This window comes from Pseudophryne corroboree, chromosome 6 (genome assembly GCF_028390025.1).
Source record: "Pseudophryne corroboree isolate aPseCor3 chromosome 6, aPseCor3.hap2, whole genome shotgun sequence".
Classification (NCBI taxonomy): Eukaryota; Metazoa; Chordata; class Amphibia; order Anura; family Myobatrachidae; genus Pseudophryne; species Pseudophryne corroboree.
The window spans coordinates 574,315,029-574,340,066 of record NC_086449.1 but is presented as its reverse complement, the minus strand read 5'-3'; the positions used below and the strand labels follow the sequence as shown (position 1 = coordinate 574,340,066).

General features: G+C 40.3%; 1 protein-coding gene across 3 annotated transcripts in view; it reads left to right on the top strand.

The window, feature by feature from the left end:
• Nucleotides 1–25,038, top strand: part of REEP2 (receptor accessory protein 2) — a 188,622-nt gene that overhangs the window by 155,831 nt on the left and 7,753 nt on the right. For 2 of the 3 annotated variants that reach the window (XM_063927858.1, XM_063927857.1), the window contains exon 8: nt 5,692–7,413. The exons of the other annotated variant lie outside the window; for it this stretch is intronic. In XM_063927858.1, the coding sequence (XP_063783928.1) occupies nt 5,692–5,766 (75 nt within the window). In that variant the 3' untranslated portion in view covers nt 5,767–7,413. Of the gene's footprint in view, nt 1–5,691; nt 7,414–25,038 lie in introns of those variants that run through there. 3 annotated transcript variants of the gene reach the window in all.

Genomic DNA, 25,038 nt, shown 5'->3' with positions numbered 1-25,038 from the left:
GCATAGTTGCTGCTTCTTTGGAATCAGCAGCGATGCTTACATGCGGTAATGCAGCAGGAGGTGTCTGGTATGAGTAGACGCCTCCTACATGCATGTGTGATCTAGTGCTGCGTCAGAGGACACAGCATCGGATCACCTGCAACACCATTGGTTGGCTGAGTGACCCTCAGAGTACACAGACCAGCAGCCGCAGCTCCGTCGCTGAGGCCAGGGAAGCTATATTGGAAGATGGAGACCCGACCTAGGCACTCCAACAAAACTGCAGTGACGCGCCCCCTATTTGGCAAACGGAGAGTATCACCACCCCCTTTCCACCCCCAAAGGGCTGCAGACTGATGTCTGCAGCCTTACTGCGACCCTGGTTGCAGGACCCTTACTGCACATGTGCAGCATGGGTCCGGCGCATGAGCAATGTACCAAACATAGGTACCTTACGTTCTTCACAATACTGCAACCAGGCCTGAATCACCTCCATTGTGTCATTTAATGTCCATTGTCTTAACTCTCCTGTGAAGGTAGAAGAAAGAAACAGGATTCTGATGCACCAGGACTTATTTTCATCTATGATGAATGTACCCTTGTAATGAACTCTATCTACCATTTAATATATATATATTCCCTGTGAAGGGAAACGAGTGACCACCTACCTCAAACTGATAATGATTTTGATAAAGGCTAGGACCAGACACAAATTCATTAGAAGAGCTGGATGAAGGAATCAGGCATGAAATCTGCAGGAGACCTGAAGTTGGTATACATTATTGTGGTGCAATTTGTTTTGCTGACGTCAGCTTCATCAGATGCTCATCTTAGTGAACTTATCGCGTACTCCATATTGCATCAGACATTCCGCTACACTGCACTACATCCTGGACTCAGTGCACATTGCAGGAGGTCCTTTAATTGAAACTGGTAAATATATCCTTCCATTCCCCAGTAACTGGTAAATATATCCTTTAATTCCCCAGTAACTGGTAAATATATCCTTCCAATTTGTTTTCATAGCTTTTCGTGGACCTTACTATCTAGTTATTCTCAGGACACCCTCTTTTTCCCTTATTTAAGCAATACACATATTGTCTGATTTCATGTTTATTTTCAGATTTATTTTCCTTTTAATATGGTATTATGTATTTGTATGTGATGTATTTATATCTGTTTCATCAAACTGCCGTTTTTAATCACACAGCTTCTAAATACAGTATTTATGCGCTGTGTTCCTATGTTATTCTTATTTTGCAATATATTAGTACAGGTGACTACTGTACCATACAGCTGCTATCCCTATGTTGTATCCCACAGGTTCTCAAACTCGGTCCTCAGGACCCCACACAGTGCATGTTTTGCAAGTCTCCTTACAGAATCGAAAGTGAAATCATTTGCTCCACCTGTGGACCTTTTAAAATGTGTCAGTGGGTAATTAATACACCTGTGCACTTGCTGGGTTACCTGCAAAACATGCACTGTGTGGGGTCCTGAGGACCGAGTTTGAGAACCACTGTTGTATCCTATACCTCTGTGTTTCACATATTGTTTCACTTACGCATTAGTGACTTGACATAAAGCAGCTCCTGTTTTCTATATTTTTTCCATGCACACTTCTTTTAAACAGTGTCTGCTTGATTTACTTACAACTCTGCATTTGCCCCACTGTGAGAAGCACTGATAGATAAGATAATGAGAAGGGAACGCCCAGAGTAGCGTTTTGTACTTTTTATGGCACCATTTAATTGTCTTCACTTGATTTTATGCATTGTGCTCCAAATAACTCAATCCCAAGTGTTCTGTAAAAAAAGTTCCATAACAGTATGTATGATCAAAAATTCCACATATACAGATGTCAACAAATTTGTTGGTACCCTTACAGCTCATTGAAACAGTGCTTCATTCCTCCATAAGATAAGCTATTATCTTATGTGTACCTGTATGCCTTTGCTATGTCATAGAATACATCAAATAAACTGTGAAAATAGATAAATTATTGCTTATTCTCCAAAGATATTCTAAAATAGATTAGACAGATGTGTTGGTACCCTTTAGAAAAGATAATAAACAATTGGATTATAGTGATATTTCAAACTAATTCCTTTCTTGAGTTAGTTCACACATGTCTTCAATCGTCTAATCAGTCATTCAGTGGGTGGAATTCAATTGTTTGAAAAGTCGGTTGGGTGTCTATTTTTCCTGTCTATTAGATAGGAAAAAACAGACACCCAACTGACTTTTCAAACAATTGAATACCCCCCCAATGTATTTAAATGTAGAAAAGTAGTCACTGCTTTTTGGTATCATCATGTGCACCACACTGAACATGAGCCATAGAAAGTAAAGGAGAGAGATGTCTGAGGAGATCAGAAGAAAATTATAGACAAACATGTAAAGGTAAAGGCTATAAGACCATGTACAAGAAGACTGATGTTCCTGTGACCACAATTGCAAATATTATTAAGAATTTAAAGTCCATGGGACTGTAGTAACCCCTCTGGATGCAGCTGCAAGAGTTGAAATGGATAGTGAGGAAAAGCTGAACTCCAACATATCTGAGTGTCCGATTGCACCATCCAATGCTTTTTGAATGCCATGGGCTCCTTAGAAGAAGACCCAGGAGGACTCAACTATTAAAAAAAAAAAAAAAAACAGCATAAAAATCCAAACTGAAATTTTCTAAAATGCATATTAACATATTAACACAGTGCGTCTGGGAAGAATGTCCTTTGGGCAGATGAGTCAAAACTGGACTTTTTTGGCAAGTCACATTAGCTCTATGTTCACAGATAAAACAGTGAAGCTGTGAAACATGGATGAGGCTTGGTTATGTTTCGGGGCTGCTTTGCTGCATCTGGCACTGGGTTCCTTAAATCTATGCAGGGCACAATGAATTATTAAGACTATCAAGGCAGCGCAGTCACAAGTCATGGGTCCACCAAAAAGATAATAACCCAAAAACACACAGCTAAAAGCATCCAAGAATGGATAAGAACAGAACATTGGACTGTTCTGAAGTGGCCTTCTGTGAGCCCTGATCTGAATTTTATTGAAAGAGCTGAAAAATGCTGTCTGGAGAAGGAACCCATCAAACCTGAGACACAGCTGGAGCAGTTTGCTCAGGAAGAGTGGGACAAACTACCTGCTGACAGAAGTCTCAATTCGGGCAGATGTATTAACCTGTAGAAGGCATAAGGAAGTGATAAACCAGTGATATGTGAAAGGTGATAAAGGCACCAGCCAATCAGATCCTAACTGTTATTTTACATATTGGAACTGATTGGCTGGTGCCTTTATCACCTTGCACATGTCACTGGTTTATCACTTCCTTATGCATTCTCCAGGTTAATACATCTGCCCCAAGGAGAGCTATAGAAAACGCTTGTTTGCTGTAATTGCCTCAACAAAATATTTTTTGTCCATGTCATTTTCAGTGGTTTATTTTAAAAAAAATATTCTATTGAATCACAAATCTAATGCAAAGTCTGATTCCTATTAACTATGGAATAAACAATGCTGGATGACAATTTGTAAAGTTATTTCAGTGGAAAATATGGGTTTTTCTTTTTCATGGAAGGGTACCAACAAATTTGTCCACATGTGTATATAAAATGTAAACATGAGGCAGTATAATTAACCCTTTAACTTTTCTTGGTAATGGTCAAATGAATAGGACAAATTTTGAAAAGCTCAATTTAAGTGGGGTGAGAAAAGTCCAAAATGGGAAGTGGGTGGTATTGTCACCTGACTTGTGTGCCGTTCCACACAGCAGAAGAAACAAGTAATTGTTGTGCACATAAATATACGCTAAACTAAACAACAAAAGCGACAAGCTGTGCGAAAGACGTGCTTTTATTTATTCTGTACTGCATAACATAAGTCACATCGTTATTTAGCACAGTAAAGCACAAGCCTTCATTAGAGACCTACTCAGTACACCAGCCCTGGCCTTTAAAATCACTTTAGGTTGATGAGTGAGTTGTAATAATGACATTAACCAATACTTTTCCACTAACGCCCCTGCTTCATTTAGACAAATTATTTCAAGCATGCATACTGTTGTATAAATTAATGTATTTAATATTAGAAATTTCAAATGAGAAGTAACTAAATAGAATGAGTTGTATTTAAAAATGTAAAATAAAAATGTATAGTAATTGAATGGAAGGGATTGTTGAAAAATAGAAATTCCTGTTCAGTTAATTGCAGGATCCAATCTCCTACCTCCCAACATCGCCCTTTCCAGGTGCTTCTGGACTTTTCTCTTCATTTATGATTGCTGGCACCTGCTTTGAACAGGTTAATGGATAAGAAAGATGTTTCAGCACAGGTGCCAGCAATCATAAATTAAGAGAAAAGTCCAGGAGCAGAGCATTGTGCCCCTCCTGGAGAAGGTCATGTTGGGAGGTATGCAGTGTATCCGATAAAATAACATTGCTGGGACAGTGAAGCACTAAGGCATATGTTTCCCTTTAGTGGGCCCCTCCTTAATCAGCTAAAGGCCAGTACTCACGGCCCGATTTGGGAGAGATGTGTGCTGAGCGAACCGCTCAGCACACATCTCTCCCGGCGCTCAGCACAGCGCGATCTGTGCTGAGCGTGCGGGGGGAGACGGGGGGGCGCTCACTTCACCCAGCGGGTGAAGTGAGCGACCCGCTAGATTGGCCTGCATGCAGGCCAATCTAGCAGCAGCGATAGCGATGTGCGGGGCCGCGCATCGCTATCGCTGAGGGGGCTACACACGGAGCGATGTTGCTGAAAATCTAAGCAATCTAGTCAGATTGCTTAGATTATCGCTCCGTGTGTACCCCCCTTAAGTCTCACCACTATAGCAAATTCATAGAGTCCTACCAGGAAGCATCACTGTTGCTTGAAGCTGAATTAGTCTGGTCTCAGCCATCCAGTAGAGCTCTATTGAAGTGTATTGTATTGAATTGTATTGAACTGTAGTGTAGTCGGCTCTGTAGCACTGCAGGAATGACCATGATTCTCCAGCTTTTGTCTAAACGTCGCAGGGTTACTAATTTGTGTCCCCCTGCATTTGTTATACATTACATGTGGGCACTTTGTATTTTGGAGGGGGAGTTGTCTTTAATAAGTCTACACTAGTGAGATGGAAAAATGACGCACCTCCAATTTACAGTGGTTAAGGATTTTTATAAAACTTAACAGAGAAAACATACTCCTTACATAGGCCCTTATACACTTATGTAATCCCTATTGATAATTGCAAGACAACTGAAAATGTTCTGATCGTTATTGTGGTTGGATTAAGGTGTTTATAGTAAAGGCTCATACAATTGTTGCTTGTTATCCCTCCAGAATATGTCCGGTCTTGGCAGCCTGTATGGCACTTTGTTTTCACCTAACCTTAATGTAAAGTATGTCCTAAGTTGTGTTCACCAAGCTGTGTATAAGATGGAACGGTGGGCGGGATTCCGATGATCAGCATACCTACGCCGGGATCCCGACCGCCAGAATGCCGGCAGGGGGCCGAAGGTTATTCCCATTCCTGGGTCTCTATGACGCCCACAGAGTGAGGATAGCACCAGTGCCCAAACCCCCCCCCAGCATTCTGGCGGCCGGGATACCAGCGTCGGTATGCTGACCGCCAGGATTCCTTCCGCCGGTCAAGCATACCCATAACACTGTTCTGACTGACTGATGAGACCTGTTATATGAGCTACATCTGTATTTCTGTACCAGACACAGCCCAAGAATGTAAAGGTGCGCCCTAAGAAGAAAGCTACAGGAACCACTGTGCCTGGAGAGTCCGCATGAAGACATGCCTTTCTGTACGGAATTTCCTTTACACGCTGCTCATTTGAAACTCTATGGATGACTTTGTGCTTCAGTAGGGTCAACTACTACTTTTAGGATCTCTCCAAATCTGGGGAACAGTATTTGCAAGAAAATATGTTTAATAAAATTATATAATTAGATATTATATTGTGCCACACTGAGATGTGATGTACCAGTTGGGCAGAGATCCACTAGGCTCACCTACTAGTAGAAACAAAACTCGTACTTCTCAATGGACAGGAACCTATGTTTGAAAAAAAAAAAAAAAAAACTTATAGTAATAATGAAAAAGAACGGGGATGAACAGCTGTGTCTGAAGTGTCTGTCAGGCTGGTGATGAACTACTGTCAGTGAGATTTGTTATATGAGATAAGACTATTGGTTGTCCTTTACAGTGACCTCATTTGTGCAAGTAGTATGTATTTACAATTTGGTTGTTTTTTTTATTTATTGCTTTCTTTTTTAAATCTAGATATGACAGCAGTTTTTTTATCAACACTTTCATGAACTGTATTCTTTTAGTGTGCTCATACACAGACTAGAATAGATAGGGAGTAGGAAAACTATGGCAATCACATATACTGTATAACAGTACACACTCATTTCTATATAGTTGGCTATGAACTGTTGTACTGTTTTCTTACATGCTGAAGTGTAAGTGGCTATATTACATACTAAATAAGAGCTATTATGCATTAAAAATGTCTAAAGGAAATTTGTTTTTGAGGTAGTTCATAATGAAAGTAATTAAGTGCAAGTAATTGTGGCAACTGACCAGGTGATCACAGTGCCATGCGTAAGGCTATGTTACCATCCATGTTCTAGGCTACATGGCTGAGTCACGGCTTTTGTGGGAATACTTTTCCCGGCCAGAGTCTCCCATTGTGGCTATGATAGAGCCGACGTACGTTTTGCTAAGATGCTCAGCAGTCAGAGAGGATGGCAGAAGGAAGAGCAACAGTCGTGTGCCCAGTAATACAGTATACCAGCTGGGTTTGGAGAGCTACTATTACTGTTTTAAGCAGATGGGAATTTATGGATATGGCTGGAAGAAAATCAGTGTAACACGCATGTAAATCTTAAACTTAGATTAGACTGTTTTTTAAAATATGAAGAAAAAATGGTTTCAGGATGTGCATAGGCTTAGAAGGGGGGATTGTTCATAGTTTGTTCACTGACTGTTCTGCATAATCTGCAGATACCCGTATTTCCCAGAAATCTGTGGGAGCAGAAGAAAGGACAAAACTTGAAAAGCTTTTACCTTGTTCATGACAGCTTGCTAGTACTGGGTTATTCAGTCAATTTAAAGTTTACATTCTTTTGATACTATATATTATACTGTATATAACACAGCCTGCACCACATTGACTTGTACACCGCTTGCTATAATGCTGCCTACACAGTAAAATCACTTCTGTAAAAGTGCAGCAACACAACATTCTTTGGAGTAGTCACTAGTCTTGTTATTTAATTGATAACACAACTGTTCAGCCTGGTCACAATAGCATACACACCAACTAGTGATTCATCTATAGCTACAGCATTAGCATTTAAGGGGCGGTACTTTGAGTAAAGCTGGGAATGCACTATACAATTATCTGGCAGATCATCTGACAGATCTGGCTGGTTGGAATGAAAATTTGGTAATGGATGAGAGCAAATGACAATTGACCATTTGCTCCCAAACACAGAAAAATGAACAAAACCCGTCATTCAGTTGAATTGGTTAAATTGTAGATTTAACCAATTTGTCTGAACAACCGTTTTTGTCCAGTGTTTGGGAGCAAATGGTCGATTGCCATTTGCTCTCATCCATTACCAGACTTTCATTCCAACCAGCCAGAACTGCCAGATGATCTGACAGGTAAGTGTATAGTGTATGCCCGCTTTAAAGATTGGTCATTGTAACCGTTACTCAGAATCCATTTGACTCTTTATAGCATCATTCATAATGAAAAGCCTTAATATATCAGGGTGCTTCTCATCAGCAGAACACTTATAATGGAGTACATACTGTACACTGAGCTAATTACCATGCTTGTAACAAAATCTATGATTCTGATGAATACTTAAAGACAGTGAAACTAGTCTTTGACCGATAATACAGCTGTCTTGATTGGATATTATTAATAACATTTATTTATATGACGTCAGCATATTCCGCTGCGCATTGCTTTACAACTGGAATATCGTAATATATACAAATACGCTGATGTTGATGTCTTAATCCAAACTGTGAATTTTATTGCGCTGAAACAGAATGCATAAACAAACATTTGCACAGTCACTGCTTTGATTTTTAAATTGATCAGTCAGTGAAGGGGTTTACGCCAATGATTGGTTTGTTTTGTAGTTTACTGCAAATTCTTTCCCAAACCTGCAGGTCTTGTGTCTGCTCTGTAGGGGGGGCTGACATTTTGTTTAGCTGATTGGTGATAAGAGATGTCGTACTGATTAATTTGGATTGATCTGAGAAGATGAAGGAATAATGGCATGTTACCCACTGCTTCTAGTGACATTTGCACTTTTGATTGTATTAAATTATTCTGTGTTTTTAAATTTATATTTTTATTAACAATGTACTGTAGTTGGAATTATAACGGGACTCTGTATAATAAATTCATAGCTCATTAGTTAGAGTAGGTAACTGCTCTCACAGCCGGATAAAGCCCTCATTTTCTGCTGAATTAAATACTATTTGAGGTAGAGTAAGTAGCCTCCACATATGTGTCTTCCATTATTTTTATTCTCAAGATCTCAAGATTATTATTTTTTTAAGTTTTTGCTTACACATTATTCAATAAAAATATTGATTTTCACTGCTTTGCTGCTAACATTTTAATTTTCATGTTAAGCCTGGAAAGAGGAAAGTTTATTATACAGTATGTGAGCCGTACTACCTATAAAGGTTTACACATACTGTAATTATAGCAATTACATAACTGCCAGGATGTGACATCAGCACTTGTTTGGGGTATTGGTTGTTAAGACATATACAATTAATATTTTATCATCTTACAGGAGTAGTCAGTGTTTTACAATTGCTCTCTTGCTCTTGAAATAATTCATAGCTAATTCCTGACTAACTGTATCACACTTACACATTGATTCAGAACTTCACTATTACAGTCCATATTTTAAGGATATCCATGCTTGAGTCTAGAATGTTATATCAAATTGACCGAGGTACTAATTAAGTCACCTGTGCTCAAGAATGGATATCCTTAAAACCTGGACTGCAGCAGAGTTTGGGAAACTGCACTAATAGATGTTTGCCCTAGTATGAATGTTACACTGCTTATTTCTTCCTGAATCAAAATTAAACCATGCAATAAAGTAAAATAGCAACATGACATTCAAATATTGGTACTTCCCTATCTTTGCGGCCCCCGCTAGGTAACTTACTTATCTGCTACGTAAGGTACGTAACTTACGCAACTTTCTTAAAAAGCAAAATTTACTACAGTGTACTTACGGTACTGCTACTGTATTTCCGCTGACGCCGCGCGATATATCTGTTCTGTCCCCCACATATTTTCTGTGGACGAACACTCGCCGCATATGACTAGCCGAACACAACACACACTCGCCCCCGCATATGACGTATCTTCACTAGTCAGTGAAGATACGTAAGTAGCGTAGCGTAACCAGCGCTTCTCCAGCAGGGGGGGCTGCAAAGATGAGGAAGTACCCAAATATTAGATATGTGGCTGTGAATGCATTAAAGGATGACTTTATTGCCATTTGTATTACATAGCCATGACCCTCATCTGTGCTCAAAGTGCAATGCAAATATCTGGGCCTTAGCTGTAAACATGAGCTCCAACTTAGAAGGTAATTCAGAGTTGATAGCAGTTTGGCAAAACCATGTGCACTGCAGGGGAGGCAGATATAACATGTGCAGAAAGAGTTAGATTTGGGTGGGTAATTTTGCTTCTGTGCAGGATAAATACTGGCTGCTTTATTTTTACACTACAATTTAGATTTCAGTTTGAACACACCCCACCCAAATCTAACTCTCTCTGCACATGTTATATCTGCCCACCCTCCCTGCAGTGCACATTGGGGGTCATTCCAAGTTGTATGCTAGAAGATTTCGGTTGCAGCGCAGCGATCAGGCAAAAAAACGGCACTTCTGCACATGCGTATGCGCCGCAATGCGCACGCGCGTCGTACTATTACAACGAATTATGTAGTTTCACACAAGGTCTAGCGAAGCAATTCAGTCGCACTGCTGGCTGCAGAGTGATTGACAGGAAGTGGGCGTTTCTGGGTGTCAACTGACCGTTTTCAGGGAGTGTGTGGAAAAATGCAGGCGTGGTTGGGGAAATGCAGGCGTGTTCGTGACATCAAAACAGGAACTGAATAGTCTGAAGTGATCGCTAGCGTTGAGTAGGTCTGGAGCTACTCTGACACTGCACAAAATTATTTTGTAGCCGCTCTGCGATCCTTTCATTCGCACTTCTGCTAAGCTAAAATACACTCCCAGAGGGCGGCGGCTTAGCGTTTGCATGGCTGCTAAAAGCAGCTAGCGAGCGATCAACTCGGAATGAGGGCCATTGTTTTACTCAACTACTAACAAATTTGATGCTGCGATCAACTCTGAATTAGGCCCCATGTGTCCACAATCAGGAATACCTCTAATTTTATACTTTTTGTTGCCTTTCAGTTAATTAAAACATGCAAGACAGCTTTAATCAATAAAAAAAATTATTATTTAAAAAAAAAAATCATGTAAGACAAATGCCTGCCATGTATAGAGCACACGTTGAACAGAAACACAAACAGAAGGTACACTAGGCCACGCAAACCACAACTCTCATTCTGTATTTGCCAAAAACCTGGCCTTAAGCACCGTAGGCACTATCTTAGGTTTACCAGAATGTAAAATGTGCAGATGTATGTGCAAGTGATAACACGTGCATGCAGTTTATGTCTGGTGACAGACGTGTCTGCATCGTGCTTAATAAAGGACATGAAGTAAATATACCTCTGTAGCTGTGTTGCCTCTAGCAACTCAGTCATTTCAGGGAGTAATATGGAAATAACAGGCATTAAATAGTTGTTTCCCAAAAATATGTTCTGCTGGCTCATTTAGCATTAGATAACTAGACCTTATAATTTTCTCCCAAAAGGGCAAACGCAAGGACCATTGTTCTCTGGGGGACATGTACTAAACAGTGATAAAAGTGGAGAAGTGAGCCAGTGGAGAAGCTGCCCATGGCAACCAATCAGCTGTGCTGTATATGTTTACAGTATGCAAATTATAAATGTTACATCAGTGCTGATTGGTTGCCCTGGGCAACTTCTCCACTGGCTCACTTCTCTACTTTTATCACTGTTTAGTACATGTCCCCCTTAGTTTACTAAATATGTCACTTCTAATCTGCTTATAGACCTCACTTTCATATACTAGGAAAGCATGCTTCCCAACATTTCAGATCCATGAATCAGGACAGTGGGCATATCCATGTTGCAATGGGAACATTACACTTCATGATGGCAGCCTCTTAGTCAACTTGCCTGCAAAACACCCATTCTTGCTATGCAAAGCATTAGTGAATGGGACAAAACGCCTAACATTCCCACCAACATGTCCACTGGGGCAAGATAACAGGTCAGATCCCACAATTCAGGACTGTGCCACCGTAATCAGTGACAGTTGGGACATATGACTAAAAACATTGAGTTTTGTAACAGGCATAATTAGAAATGTGTTGTCCCCATAGCAACATGCTAAAGGAACCCAAAACTTCCTCTCAGTTACCTTAGGGGGTCACCTGCGGCACGGCTGCGTGCTGCTATACACTTCCTGTCCAGATAGAAAGGGAATGTATCAGAGTCCTCTTCCACTTTTTAGCAAAATGTAAGTTTGTGGCGCTAGAAGGCCAGTTCACAGTATTTCTCATTCCAGTGCCTCGCAGTGTCAGTGGTCACACTGCAGTGCTTTCACCAAGCTTCTTACTGTCCGAAAGCACTGCGTTCTGCCCCTCAGAGAGTGGCGCTTAGCGAGGATGGAAGGGGGAGCAGGACTCAGAGCAGCACTAGCATCTGCCACCGCTGCTGCACCAGGATTTATGCCTATGATCTGGAACAAAACAAGCATTGTTTGTTTTTCAGATATTAATGAATTAGTGTTATTTCATGGTCAAAATAGTCTACCCTCCAAATATTTCTTTTCTTAGTTGTGCCATATACATGGGGAACAAAATGTGTTTCATTTAGTTTTATGCTATTCCTCTTTACAGGCTGTAGCAGTATTATAATTCTTGCAAATGAGAACGGCTGCACTTCATTTCTCATCCTTTTATGTTGGCTAATAATCTGCTGCAGTACACCCCACTGTAAATGAATGCAGGCGTGTGAGGTTTTTTAATATTATCCATCAGAAAACAATAACGTAAGTGTGAATCAACCAGATCATTCATAGAAATCAATGGCACTTGTATGCATAACCCCTAAAGGCAGAGGATCCCAAACTCGGTCCTTAAGGCACCCTAACAGTCCAGGTTTTAAGGAAATCCACGCTAGAGCACATGTGACTTAAATGGTACTTCAGTCAATTTGATGTAACCATCTAAGTTCAACCATGGATATCGAAAAAAACCTGTACTGTTAGGGTGCCTTGAGGACCGAGTTTGGGAACCATTCATTGCCTTAAGCGTTGTTTACTTTCACCTTTTGTCATATTTTAGGGATTTGGCCATGCCACCAAGTATGTCATACTTCACCACCAGTGACATTGTACCTAATCAAAACTACGATATTGTGAATATCACTATCACACATAAACTTTGACAAGAGAAAAGGTGGCTATGTTCATTGACGATAGGGAACATTCTGTTATAAAGAAAATAGTTGATAACAATCAGTGCGCCCCAGCAGCCAAAACAAGGGGTGGTTAAAAGTATCACCAATACTTAAAAAACATATAATGTAACAAATAATTTACCACCCTTTATCTAAGGCGCTTCTCAATAAACCGTCAAGTGGATGTTCAATCTCAGTGATTATAGGGATGATTGCCCTTAAAAGATAGAACATAACACAGACATAGCATAATACTGTGACAGCAATGAAGCACACAATAAATGGATGAAAGATCCAGACTCGTACCAGAAGGGGTGGTCTACTAATATTAGACAAAATCGCTTTTTGTGGAGCAGATCACCGACTTGGAAATATTCTGAGTCTGTTTACTGCATAGATGGTTTTTCTTTCTTACTTCAACCAATTTGACATATGTGAAGGAAATAATACTTGGATAGTGTATTACCATAAAAAATTTATTTCCACAAACAACATCAGAGGGTGAGGGTAGCAGGACTTTGGTGGACCTCTCGCCTGGCTGGGGACGATCACTCCTGGGGACGCCTGGTAGTTATCATAAACAAAACGCTTTTGTCTACCTTTGGTAGACCACTCAGTCTGGTGAGAATCCATCTTTTAGAGATTATGTTGTTTGTGGAAATACATTTTTTATGGTAATACACTATCCAAGTATTATTTCCTTCACATATGTCAAATTGGTTGAAGTAAGAAAGAAAAACCATCTATGCAGTAAACAGACTCAGAATATTTCCAAGTCGGTGATCCGCTCCACAAAAAGCGATTTTGTCTACTATTAGTAGACCACCCCTTCTGGTACGAGTCTGGATCTTTCATCCATTTATTGTGTGCTTCATTGCTGTCACAGTATTATGCTATGTCTGTGTTATGTTCTATCTTTTAAGGGCAATCATCCCTATAATCACTGAGATTGAACATCCACTTGACGGTTTATTGAGAAGCGCCTTAGATAAAGGGTGGTAAATTATTTGTAACATTCTGTTATAGTTATGTTATTATACATTCATTTCTGATTATTTCCATTAGAGAATGCAGAAGGAAACTATATAAAAAAATATTATAGGGTGAGAGTTCTTTTAAAGCCTAATTTGGGGGCACCGCATTGTAAGCTAGGTACTGTATTTTTTGTCCGTTTCTGTGTCATTTTGGACCTGATGCCAAGGCTAGATTGTAAATTCACATTGGCATGGTCTGACACCCAACTTTCACTTAACGTATTTTTGGGACACACAAAAGTATCACAGTGAATGTTCTTTGAACTAAGCAGTGTCTACAGCAACAGTGAAATAATTGCAGTATTTTCCTTGAATATCATGGCATTTATAGCAGAAATCATTTAAATGAGATGATTGAGCAGGGTGGAATATATTTGGCCATATAATGAGAGGGCGATGCACTGGTAACACTGAAGTGGTATGAACACTAAGCTTTCTTGATGCACTGATGTTACTGTGAAAATTATACTTTGTGATTCCAATAATATCTTTGTATAACTAAGGAATGTTCACATATTGGATGCATTATGAGCAGTGATAACAGAAACAAAAAAAGAATGTAAACAATAAAACATTGAAATATTATCCTTTCGTGATTGTGTCTTTTTTAAACAAAATCTGTATTTACATTTGAGTTAGCAAGAGTTAATTGGTATATCCATACTTAGTACAGTGCGAGGACAGTACTACATACGCCATGGACAGTACACCTTTGTCTGCCCTGTCCCTCCTCTGTGCTCTGAGACAGAAGACTGACCAGGCAGGGGGTTGGAAAAATACCCAGTGGGCCTTGCGGACTTGTAGCCCCAGCCCTCTACAGCAGTGGATTTGGATGAAACATGCTACAATTGGCTGCAATATGTAGAGATTGAGGGGTGAGCATGCATGCAGAACTGTTGGACTGATTCCTATAGACTACTGGAATCTGCTGTACTATCCTCCTTTGTAGACCTGCGTTTCCTTATATTGGTAGCAGGCATCATCTAGCTAGGTGCTGGACAGTGACACCCCATATTACACACCTGTGGTGCTAACACGAGTATGTTTCCCACTTCCGCCACTGCCTTTTCATATCCGGACGATATGGGACCCACCCCAAGCGGAGAAGGTGAGATACACCGGAGCATTGTGCGGGTACATCCGTTCCTTCATGCCTTGAATGCACGAGATTGAGGTACAGTATATGAAAGTGTCTGCCCAAACAATGCATCATGAAGACCCTCCAAGATGCGCAGACTACATGGGCCAAATGGTTCTTATCTGCTGTCAAATTCTTATGTTACTGTACATAGTGTATGAGGCACATATTTGTGGCACTGGCAGGATGATTATATATCATATATGTGTACGTAGAGTATGAGGCACATATTTGTGGCACTGGCAGGATGATTATATATCATATATGTGTACGTAGAGTATGAGGCACATATTTGTGGCACTGGCAGGATGATTATATATCATATATGTGTACGTAGAGTATGAGGCACATATTAGTGGCACTGGCAGGATGATTATATATCTTATATGTGTACGTAGAGTATGAGGCACATATTAGTGGCACTGGCAGGATGATTATATATTATATGTGTACATAGTGTATGAGGCACATAGTGGCACTGGCAGGATGATTATATAACATATGTGTACGTAGAGTATGAGGCACATATTAGTGGCACTGGCAGGATGATTATATATCATATATGTGTACTTGGAGTATGAGGCACATATTAGTGGCACTGGCAGGATGATTATATATCTTATATGTGTACGTAGAGTATGAGGCACATATTTGTGGCACTGGCAGGATGATTATATATCTTATATGTGTACGTAGAGTATGAGGCACATATTAGTGGCACTGGCAGGATGATTATAAATCATGTGTACTTAGAGTATGAGGCACATATCAGTGGCACTGGCAGGATGATTATATATCGTGTACGTAGAGTATGAGGCACATATTAGTGGCACTGGCAGGATGATTATAGATCATATATGTGTACGTAGAGTATGAGGCACATATTAGTGGCACTGGCAGGATGATTATATATCTTATATGCGTACGTAGAGTATGAGGCACATATTTGTGGCACTGGCAGGATGATTATATATCTTATATGTGTACGTAGAGTATGAGGCACATATTAGTGGCACTGGCAGGATGATTATAAATCATGTGTACTTAGAGTATGAGGCACATATCAGTGGCACTGGCAGGATGATTATATATCGTGTACGTAGAGTATGAGGCACATTAGTGGCACTGGCAGGATGATTATAGATCATATATGTGTACGTAGAGTATGAGGCACATATTAGTGGCACTAGCAGGATGATTATATATCTTATATGCGTACGTAGAGTATGAGGCACATATTAGTGGCACTGGCAGGATGATTATATATCATATATGTGTACATAGAGTATGAGGCACATGTCAGTGGCACTGGCAGGATGATTATATATCATATGTGTACGTAGATTATGAGGCACATATTAGTGGCACTGGCAGGATGATTATATATCTTATATGCGTATGTAGAGTATGAGGTACTTATTATTGGCACTGGCAGGATGATTACATATCATATATGTGTACATAAGAGTATGAGGCCCATATTAGTGGCACTGGCAGGATGATTATGTATCTTATATGTGTACATAGAGTATGAGGCACATATTAGTGGCACTGGCAGGATGATTATATATCATATATGTGTACATAGTGTATGAGGCACATATTAGTGGCACTTGCAGGATGATTATAAATCTTATATGTGTACGTAGAGTATGAGGCACATATTAGTGGCGCTGGCAGGATGATTATCATATATGTGTACGTAGAGTATGAGGCACATATTAGTGGCACTGGCAAGATGATTATATATCATATGTGTACGTAGAGTATGAGGCACATATCAGTGACACTGGCAGGATGATTATATATCATATGTGTACGTAGAGTATGAGGCACATATTAGTGGCGCTGGCAGGATGATTATCATATATGTGTACGTAGAGTATGAGGCACATAGTGGCACTGGCAAGATGATTATATATCATATGTGTACGTAGAGTATGAGGCACATATCAGTGACACTGGCAGGATGATTATATATCATATGTGTACGTAGAGTATGAGGCACATATTAGTGGCACTGGCAGGATGATTATATATCTTATATGTGTACGTAGAGTATGAGGCACATATTTGTGGCACTGGCAGGATGATTATATATCTTATATGTGTACGTAGAGTATGAGGCACATATTAGTGGCACTGGCAGGATGATTATAAATCATGTGTACTTAGAGTATGAGGCACATATTAGTGGCACTGGCAGGATGATTATAGATCATATATGTGTACGTAGAGTATGAGGCACATATTAGTGGCACTGGCAGGATGATTATATATCTTATATGCGTACGTAGAGTATGAGGCACATATTAGTGGCACTGGCAGGATGATTATATATCATATATGTGTACATAGAGTATGAGGCACATGTCAGTGGCACTGGCAGGATGATTATATATCATATGTGTACGTAGATTATGAGGCACATATTAGTGGCACTGGCAGGATGATTATATATCTTATATGCGTACGTAGAGTATGAGGTATTTATTATTGGCACTGGCAGGATGATTACATATCATATATGTGTACATAAGAGTATGAGGCCCATATTAGTGGCACTGGCAGGATGATTATATATCATATATGTGTACGTAGAGTATGAGGCCCATATTAGTGGCACTTGCAGGATGATTATAAATCTTATATGTGTACGTAGAGTATGAGGCACATATTAGTGGCGCTGGCAGGATGATTATCATATATGTGTACGTAGAGTATGAGGCACATATTAGTGGCACTGGCAAGATGATTATATATCATGTGTACGTAGAGTATGAGGCACATATCAGTGACACTGGCAGGATGATTATATAATATGTGTACGTAGAGTATGAGGCACATATTAGTGGCACTGGCAGGATGATTATATATCATATGTGTACGTAGAGTATGAGGCACATGTTAGTGGCACTGGCAGGATGATTATCATATATGTGTACATAGAGTATAAGGCACATATTAGTGGCACTGGCAGGATGATTATATATCATGTGTACGTAGAGTATGAGGCACATATTAGTGACACTGGCAGGATGATTATATATCATATGTGTACGTAGAGTATGAGGCACATATTAGTGGCACTGGCAGGATGATTATATATCATATGTGTACGTAGAGTATGAGGCACATGTTAGTGGCACTGGTAGGATGATTATCATATATGTGTACATAGAGTATAAGGCACATATTAGTGGCACTGGCAGGATGATTATATATCATGTGTACGTAGAGTATGAGGCACATATTAGTGACACTGGCAGGATGATTATATATCGTGTACGCAGAGTATGAGGCACATGTTAGTGGCACTGGCAGGATGATTATATATGTGTACATAGAGTATAAGGCACATATTAGTGGCACTGGCAGGATGATTATATATCATATGTGTACGTAGAGTATGAGGCCCACATTAGTGGCACTGGCAGGATGATTATATATCTTAAATGTGTACATAGAGTATGAGGCACATATTAGTGGCACTGGCAGGATGATTATATATCATATATGTGTACATAGTGTATGAGGCACATATTAGTGGCACTTGCAGGATTATAAATCTTATATATGTACGTAGAGTATGAGGCACATATTAGTGGCGCTGGCAGGATGATTATCATATATGTGTACGTAGAGTATGAGGCACATATTAGTGGCACTGGCAAGATGATTATATATCTTATATGTGTACGTAGAGTATGAGGCACATTAGTGGTACTGGTAGGATGATTATATATCATATGTGTACGTAGAGTATGAGGCACATATTAGTGGCACTGGCAGGATGATTATATATCATATGTGTACATAGTGTATGAGGCACATATTAGTGGCACTGGCAGGATGATTATATAACATATGTGTACTTGGAGTATGAGGCACATATTAGTGGCACTAGCAGGATGATTATATATCATATGTGTACGTAGATTATGAGGCACATATTAGTGGCACTGGCAGGATGATTATATATCTTATATGCGTACGTAGAGTATGAGGTACTTATTATTGGCACTGGCAGGATGATTACATATCATATATGTGTACATAAGAGTATGAGGCCCATATTAGTGGCACTGGCAGGATGATTATGTATCTTATATGTGTACATAGAGTATGAGGCACATATTAGTGGCACTGGCAGGATGATTATATATCATATGTGTACATAGTGTATGAGGCACATATTAGTGGCACTTGCAGGATGATTATAAATCTTATATGTTTACGTAGAGTATGAGGCACATATTAGTGGCGCTGGCAGGATGATTATCATATATGTGTACGTAGAGTATGAGGCACATATTAGTGGCACTGGCAAGATGATTATATATCATATGTGTACGTAGAGTATGAGGCACATATCAGTGACACTGGCAGGATGATTATATATCATATGTGTACGTAGAGTATGAGGCACATGTTAGTGGCACTGGCAGGATGATTATCATATATGTGTACATAGAGTATAAGGCACATATTAGTGGCACTGGCAGGATGATTATATATCATATGTGTACGTAGAGTATGAGGCACATATTAGTGACACTGGCAGGATGATTATATATCATATGTGTACGTAGAGTATGAGGCACATGTTAGTGGCACTGGCAGGATGATTATATATGTGTACATAGAGTATAAGGCACATATTAGTGGCACTGGCAGGATGATTATATATCATATGTGTACGTAGAGTATGAGGCCCACATTAGTGGCACTGGCAGGATGATTATATATCTTAAATGTGTACATAGAGTATGAGGCACATATTAGTGGCACTGGCAGGATGATTATATATCATATATGTGTACATAGTGTATGAGGCACATATTAGTGGCACTTGCAGGATTATAAATCTTATATATGTACTTAGAGTATGAGGCACATATTAGTGGCGCTGGCAGGATGATTATCATATATGTGTACGTAGAGTATGAGGCACATATTAGTGGCACTGGCAAGATGATTATATATCTTATATGTGTACGTAGAGTATGAGGCACATTAGTGGTACTGGTAGGATGATTATATATCATATGTGTACGTAGAGTATGAGGCACATATTAGTGGCACTGGCAGGATGATTATATATCATATGTGTACGTAGAGTATGAGGCACATATTAGTGGCACTGGCAGGATGATTATATATCATATGTGTACGTAGAGTATGAGGCACATATTAGTGGTACTGGCAGGATGAATATATATCATATATGTATACTTGGAGTATGAGGCACATATTAGTGGTACTGGCAGGATGATTATATATCATATATGTGTACTTGGAGTATGAGGCACATATTAGTGGCACTGGCAGGATGATTATATATCTTATATGTGTACATAGAGTATGAGGCACATATTATTGGCACTGGCAGGACGACATTATATATAATATTACTGTACATAGATAGTTGTGGCTGGGTTCCCAGTCCCAATGCCGGCTTACCCACGTGGCCAAAATGGCGGGAGCAGCTCTGAAGGGGTTAATCCTCATGTCACGCGCTATCTTCATTGTCTCTGTATTCCATTATGTTCATTCTGTTAAGCGCCTTGAGTCCTATTGGAGAAAGAGCGCTGTATTAATAAAATTATTATTATTTAAAAGGATTTACTGCCGCTAAGTGCCAACTTTAAAAAACGAATGATCGGTGCCAGTCCCCATTAGTTTAAAATTGTATCTTGTAATACAGTATCGCGTGCCGAAGCTCCAGACCATCTCCAGTGACTACAGTGATGCAGGATGTGCCCCGGGAAACTGTACCAGGAGCCACTGCAGCCGGGAGTGCACTGACCACTGGTGATCAGGAGCTTAGCTTCTGGTGCCCCAGCATTACTCGACTATGGCATGGAAATGTTTAAGGTCCCATTGCTGAGGGAAGACTGCTAGTGCCGGGGCATGAACAAATGTGTGTACAGAGCCGTAGATCAGATATGCTGCCAGCTCTGAAGGCTGCACGTGTCTGGGTCCTGTGTAACCTGTTATCTAATGAAGGTCTAGAGAGAGATACACACACAGTCCTCCTGAGTCCTGTACCAGTGTGTAAGTAGTACAGAGGCCGCTGCTATTCTTGCATGTGACAAGATAGATTATAGATTTTATTTTTGTATGTGTATTTTAAAGTTGTTTAAGTTTGAAGGCTTTGTTCCACTGCAAGAAAATTTTATGAAATAGTTGTCTTTCAAATAGGTGGAGCTGTAAACAGTACTCAGGCTTTATTAAACTATTAGTTTAAAGCTAATATGCACCATTGGTTTCAATTTTATGTACACAATCCATACCTCCCAACATGACCCATTCTAGGAGGGATGACAAAATGCTCTCTACCCGGACTTTCCTCTTAATTTATGATGTGTTGAAATACCTTTGTTGGGGGAAGAGAGATGCAGATGCACACTCTTAGCACTAAGAACACTGATAATAAAAATAATTTAAATAAACCCTCACAATTAACATGGAGTATAATTGAAGTTCTTAGCATGGGCCCGCATATTTGCGCAAATGTGTGCTAAGAACTTCAATTATACTCCATGTTAATTGTGAGGGTTTATTTAAATTATTTTTATTATCAGTGTTCTTAGTGCTAAGAGTGTGCATCTGCATCTCTCTTCCCCCAGCATAGTATTAGAAGCCTCAGCATGATAGCACCTCTTGATATCTTTAGTATTAGGGTGTGCAATCCAGGTTCCCCCCTTTTTTCCACTATATTTGTGTATATATTGTACACTGGAAGGCAAGGCTTCCTTCCTCTGGATTGGCACTCCTCCCATTCACCCTCAGGTGTTTTAATTAGCTGGGTTCCTGCATTTCAGATCACACATTGATAAGGCCCTATTTAGAGGTAAGTCCTGTATAAATTTATAGAATGTGATACTATTAGGGATGTTAGGGACCCATGTGATGAAGTCACCTGGCCGCGGTACATGGGCCCGCATATTTGCGCAAATGTGTGCTAAGAACTTCAATTATACTCCATGTTAATTGTGAGGGTTTATTTAAATTATTTTTATTATCAGTGTTCTTAGTGCTAAGAGTGTGCATCTGCATCTCTCTTCCCCCAGCATAGTATTAGAAGCCTCAGCATGATAGCACCTCTTGATATCTTTAATAATAGGATGTGCAATCCAGGTTCCCCCCTTTTCTCCGAAATACCTTTGTTATCAACTAAATAGATCAACATGGGTGACGCCGATAATATATTAAGAGGGAAAGAGGGAAATCCAGTTAGAGAGCATTTGTTCCTCCTGGAATGTGTCATATCGGGAGGTATGCACAATCAATAAACACCCCCCCCCCCCCCCCCCACACACACACACACACACACACACACACACACACACACACACACACACACACACACACACACACCTACCTTTCCATGGGTACCCCCCTGATTTAGTTGGAATTGCTTCTTATAAATATTTGGCTTACATTTTATATTCATCTTTTTTCTCAACATAATGGCATTTGATTTATGCATCTCTGTTCTATCCTATCAGGATACCGTTTGAGCAGTAGATATTTAGAAATCTCTTTTGCTCTCTCATGTTTATTATTTATATGTGGTTCTACCTGCATTAGCAGGTTGATTTGTATCATTATGTAACAGCATTAACTGTTCTATTAACCCAAATGTCCACCTTTTATTCAATCACATCTAAGGAATACAAGTTTCTCATATCAGAAAGCCACAGTGTGACAATTTAGCCTCCTCATCTGAGTCATATGTGGTTTAGGCATTCGTACTCACAATTAGACACATGGAATAAGGTAATTAGACTAATCCATACTAAATGTGAGAACCTGTATACAGGCTCTCACATTTAGTATGGATTAGTCTAATTACCTTATTTATTACCTTTCTGATATGAGAAACTTGTATTCCTTAGATGTGATTGAATAATTTTTCCGGTGGTTGTAACAACAAAGGCACACTGTATCCCTCTATAGAGCACAGATTTCATGTTGTTTTGTTCTCTCTCTAGCCCCGTGCTGTGATATACTACCTTACAGCCTATACGTGATTTTTGTATAAACTTGCATACATCTTGTTGAACACACAGATTAGGTTGCAACACCTCTAATAGATAAAAGGTGGACATTTGGGTTAATCTGCTGACAGCTATATAAATATTTGTATCCGGTAGATGTGAGTGAATACACTGGTATTTGTAACAATAAGGGCACAGTGTATCCTTTTAGAGCACAGTGTATTTTTGCTGTCTCCCTAGCCTGGTGTTATAATATAATATAATATATTATTCTGCAACCCATGTATGATTTCTGTACGAGCTTGCTGAACACATAGATCAGGTTGCAACTTTTCCTATAGATAAAGTGTGGACATCTGGGTTAATCCATTGACAGCTATATCGATAATAACAGAATAATTGATCAACACGGTACAATGTTTAATGTTAGTAATACCACTTGGTGTCCTTTTTCATAAATCTGCGGCTGCAACCCAATATAGGACTCCTCTAATGTATAAAAAGTTGAAACACACCCGTACTATGTGTCGTTGATTAAAATACAGTTTATTTTAAGATTCCCCAACACGTGACCGCTATAGAGATTGAGCTGATCACTACCGGTTTTTTATACTATACAGATTGATAACCGGGTTAAGAGCTACTAACTTATAGAAAAGGAAGAAACTCCTACAGTCAGCGCTATATGCAATTTGATACTTAAGGTACTGTTCAATGGTAATTTTGTTCTGTACCAATTAGTGCCGTCTTAGGAATTTCAGATTGAACAATATACTCTATTACCAACATAGGTCCCAATGATAATAGGTGTGTGGATATCAATATTTGTGGGCTCTCATAGCCTATAAAATACGCGCTCCCGAAAAGGGGCGTGGCCTATGGAGCAGCTGGCATGCTCCCTCTGACTCCACTGAATAGACGCTGTGCGCATGCGCACAGCGTCTATTCACCGCTGCTCAGCGATTGACCGAGCCTCCCGACTATACCCACCCCCCCCACCCACCGCGGGACACTGTGGCCCGCGGGTGGGACAGCGGGACAGTCCCCAAAAAACGGGACTGTCCCGCGAAAATCGGGACAGTTGGGAGGTATGGATATATGTGGACTCCACACCTTGAATGGTATATCGTTATCAAGAAGGACTCTCCTATTCTGACTTGAACAAGTGGTTTATCAGATAAGCACTAATTCAGTTTGGGCCTAATTCAGAGGTGCATGCATTACCGATGTTTGCACAGCTGAGCATGCATGTAAACTCTAATTAACCCCTATGGCACATGTGTCCCCCATCACTGTTGTGTACAGAGTCACTTGTAATAGAGCTGGCAGCGGATAACCATGGGCATTCCTGGGCAGTGACTACAAGGCAGCCTGAAGTGTCACGGGCATGTCAGTGAATGTGGCTGCATGCAGAACCACAGCCATATTTAGACTTATTTTGGATGGAATCACTGTTGCAAGCGTCGATGGTGATTGATGATTAAAGGTGCTGCGCTCGGGCCCTATCTGCTGTCTGCAAATGTCTCGTGTGAAAGTGGAAATGAAATGCGGCATAATGCAATGTAAAAAACCTATCACAATAATTATATTTCAAAACTTTACTGGTAAAATAGACAAAAGATATCAATAAGCTGATACTGACACAAAAGTCTGTGATATGAGCGGGATATCGAACAGTCAATTGGTGTTTATTACCACATATTGAAATAATGAAAATGTCCTGCAATGCGTAGTATCTAACTCCTGGTCGATACTGTTGTTAGGAACAATGCCTGACCCTAACTGTGGTGGAGTCTGGGTGGTCAATGACAGTTGAGACTAGCTGGGAACAGTTGTAAGTGTCCATCGGACGGCGGCGTCCCGCTCGTCCGAGTTGCTAAGTGCACTTAGGTATACCTTGTGAAAGCTGGTCTTCACGGTGTCTGGGGGGCACTACCTGGATAAGTGCTGGGAGCAGTACCCTCCGGACTGGTTAACCCTTTTGCAGCTCTGATAGCCTGCGGGGCGCAGACGCTCCCCGGATATCGTATGCTGCAAGCGTGGGACCTGTCTCGGTGGGGGGTGTCAACCGGCAGCGGCTAATGAGACCGCCCGCCGTACAGAGATTGTACTGGGAGCAGTTCCTCCAGACCGGTCAAACTTCTCCTGGCTCTGCTCTCCAGCGGGGCGTCGGTGTACGAACACTCCCTGGATGTCAGTCAGCCATGAGCGTAAGACCAGTCTATGCGAGGAATGTTGAACAGCCGCGGCTCCACGAACCGCT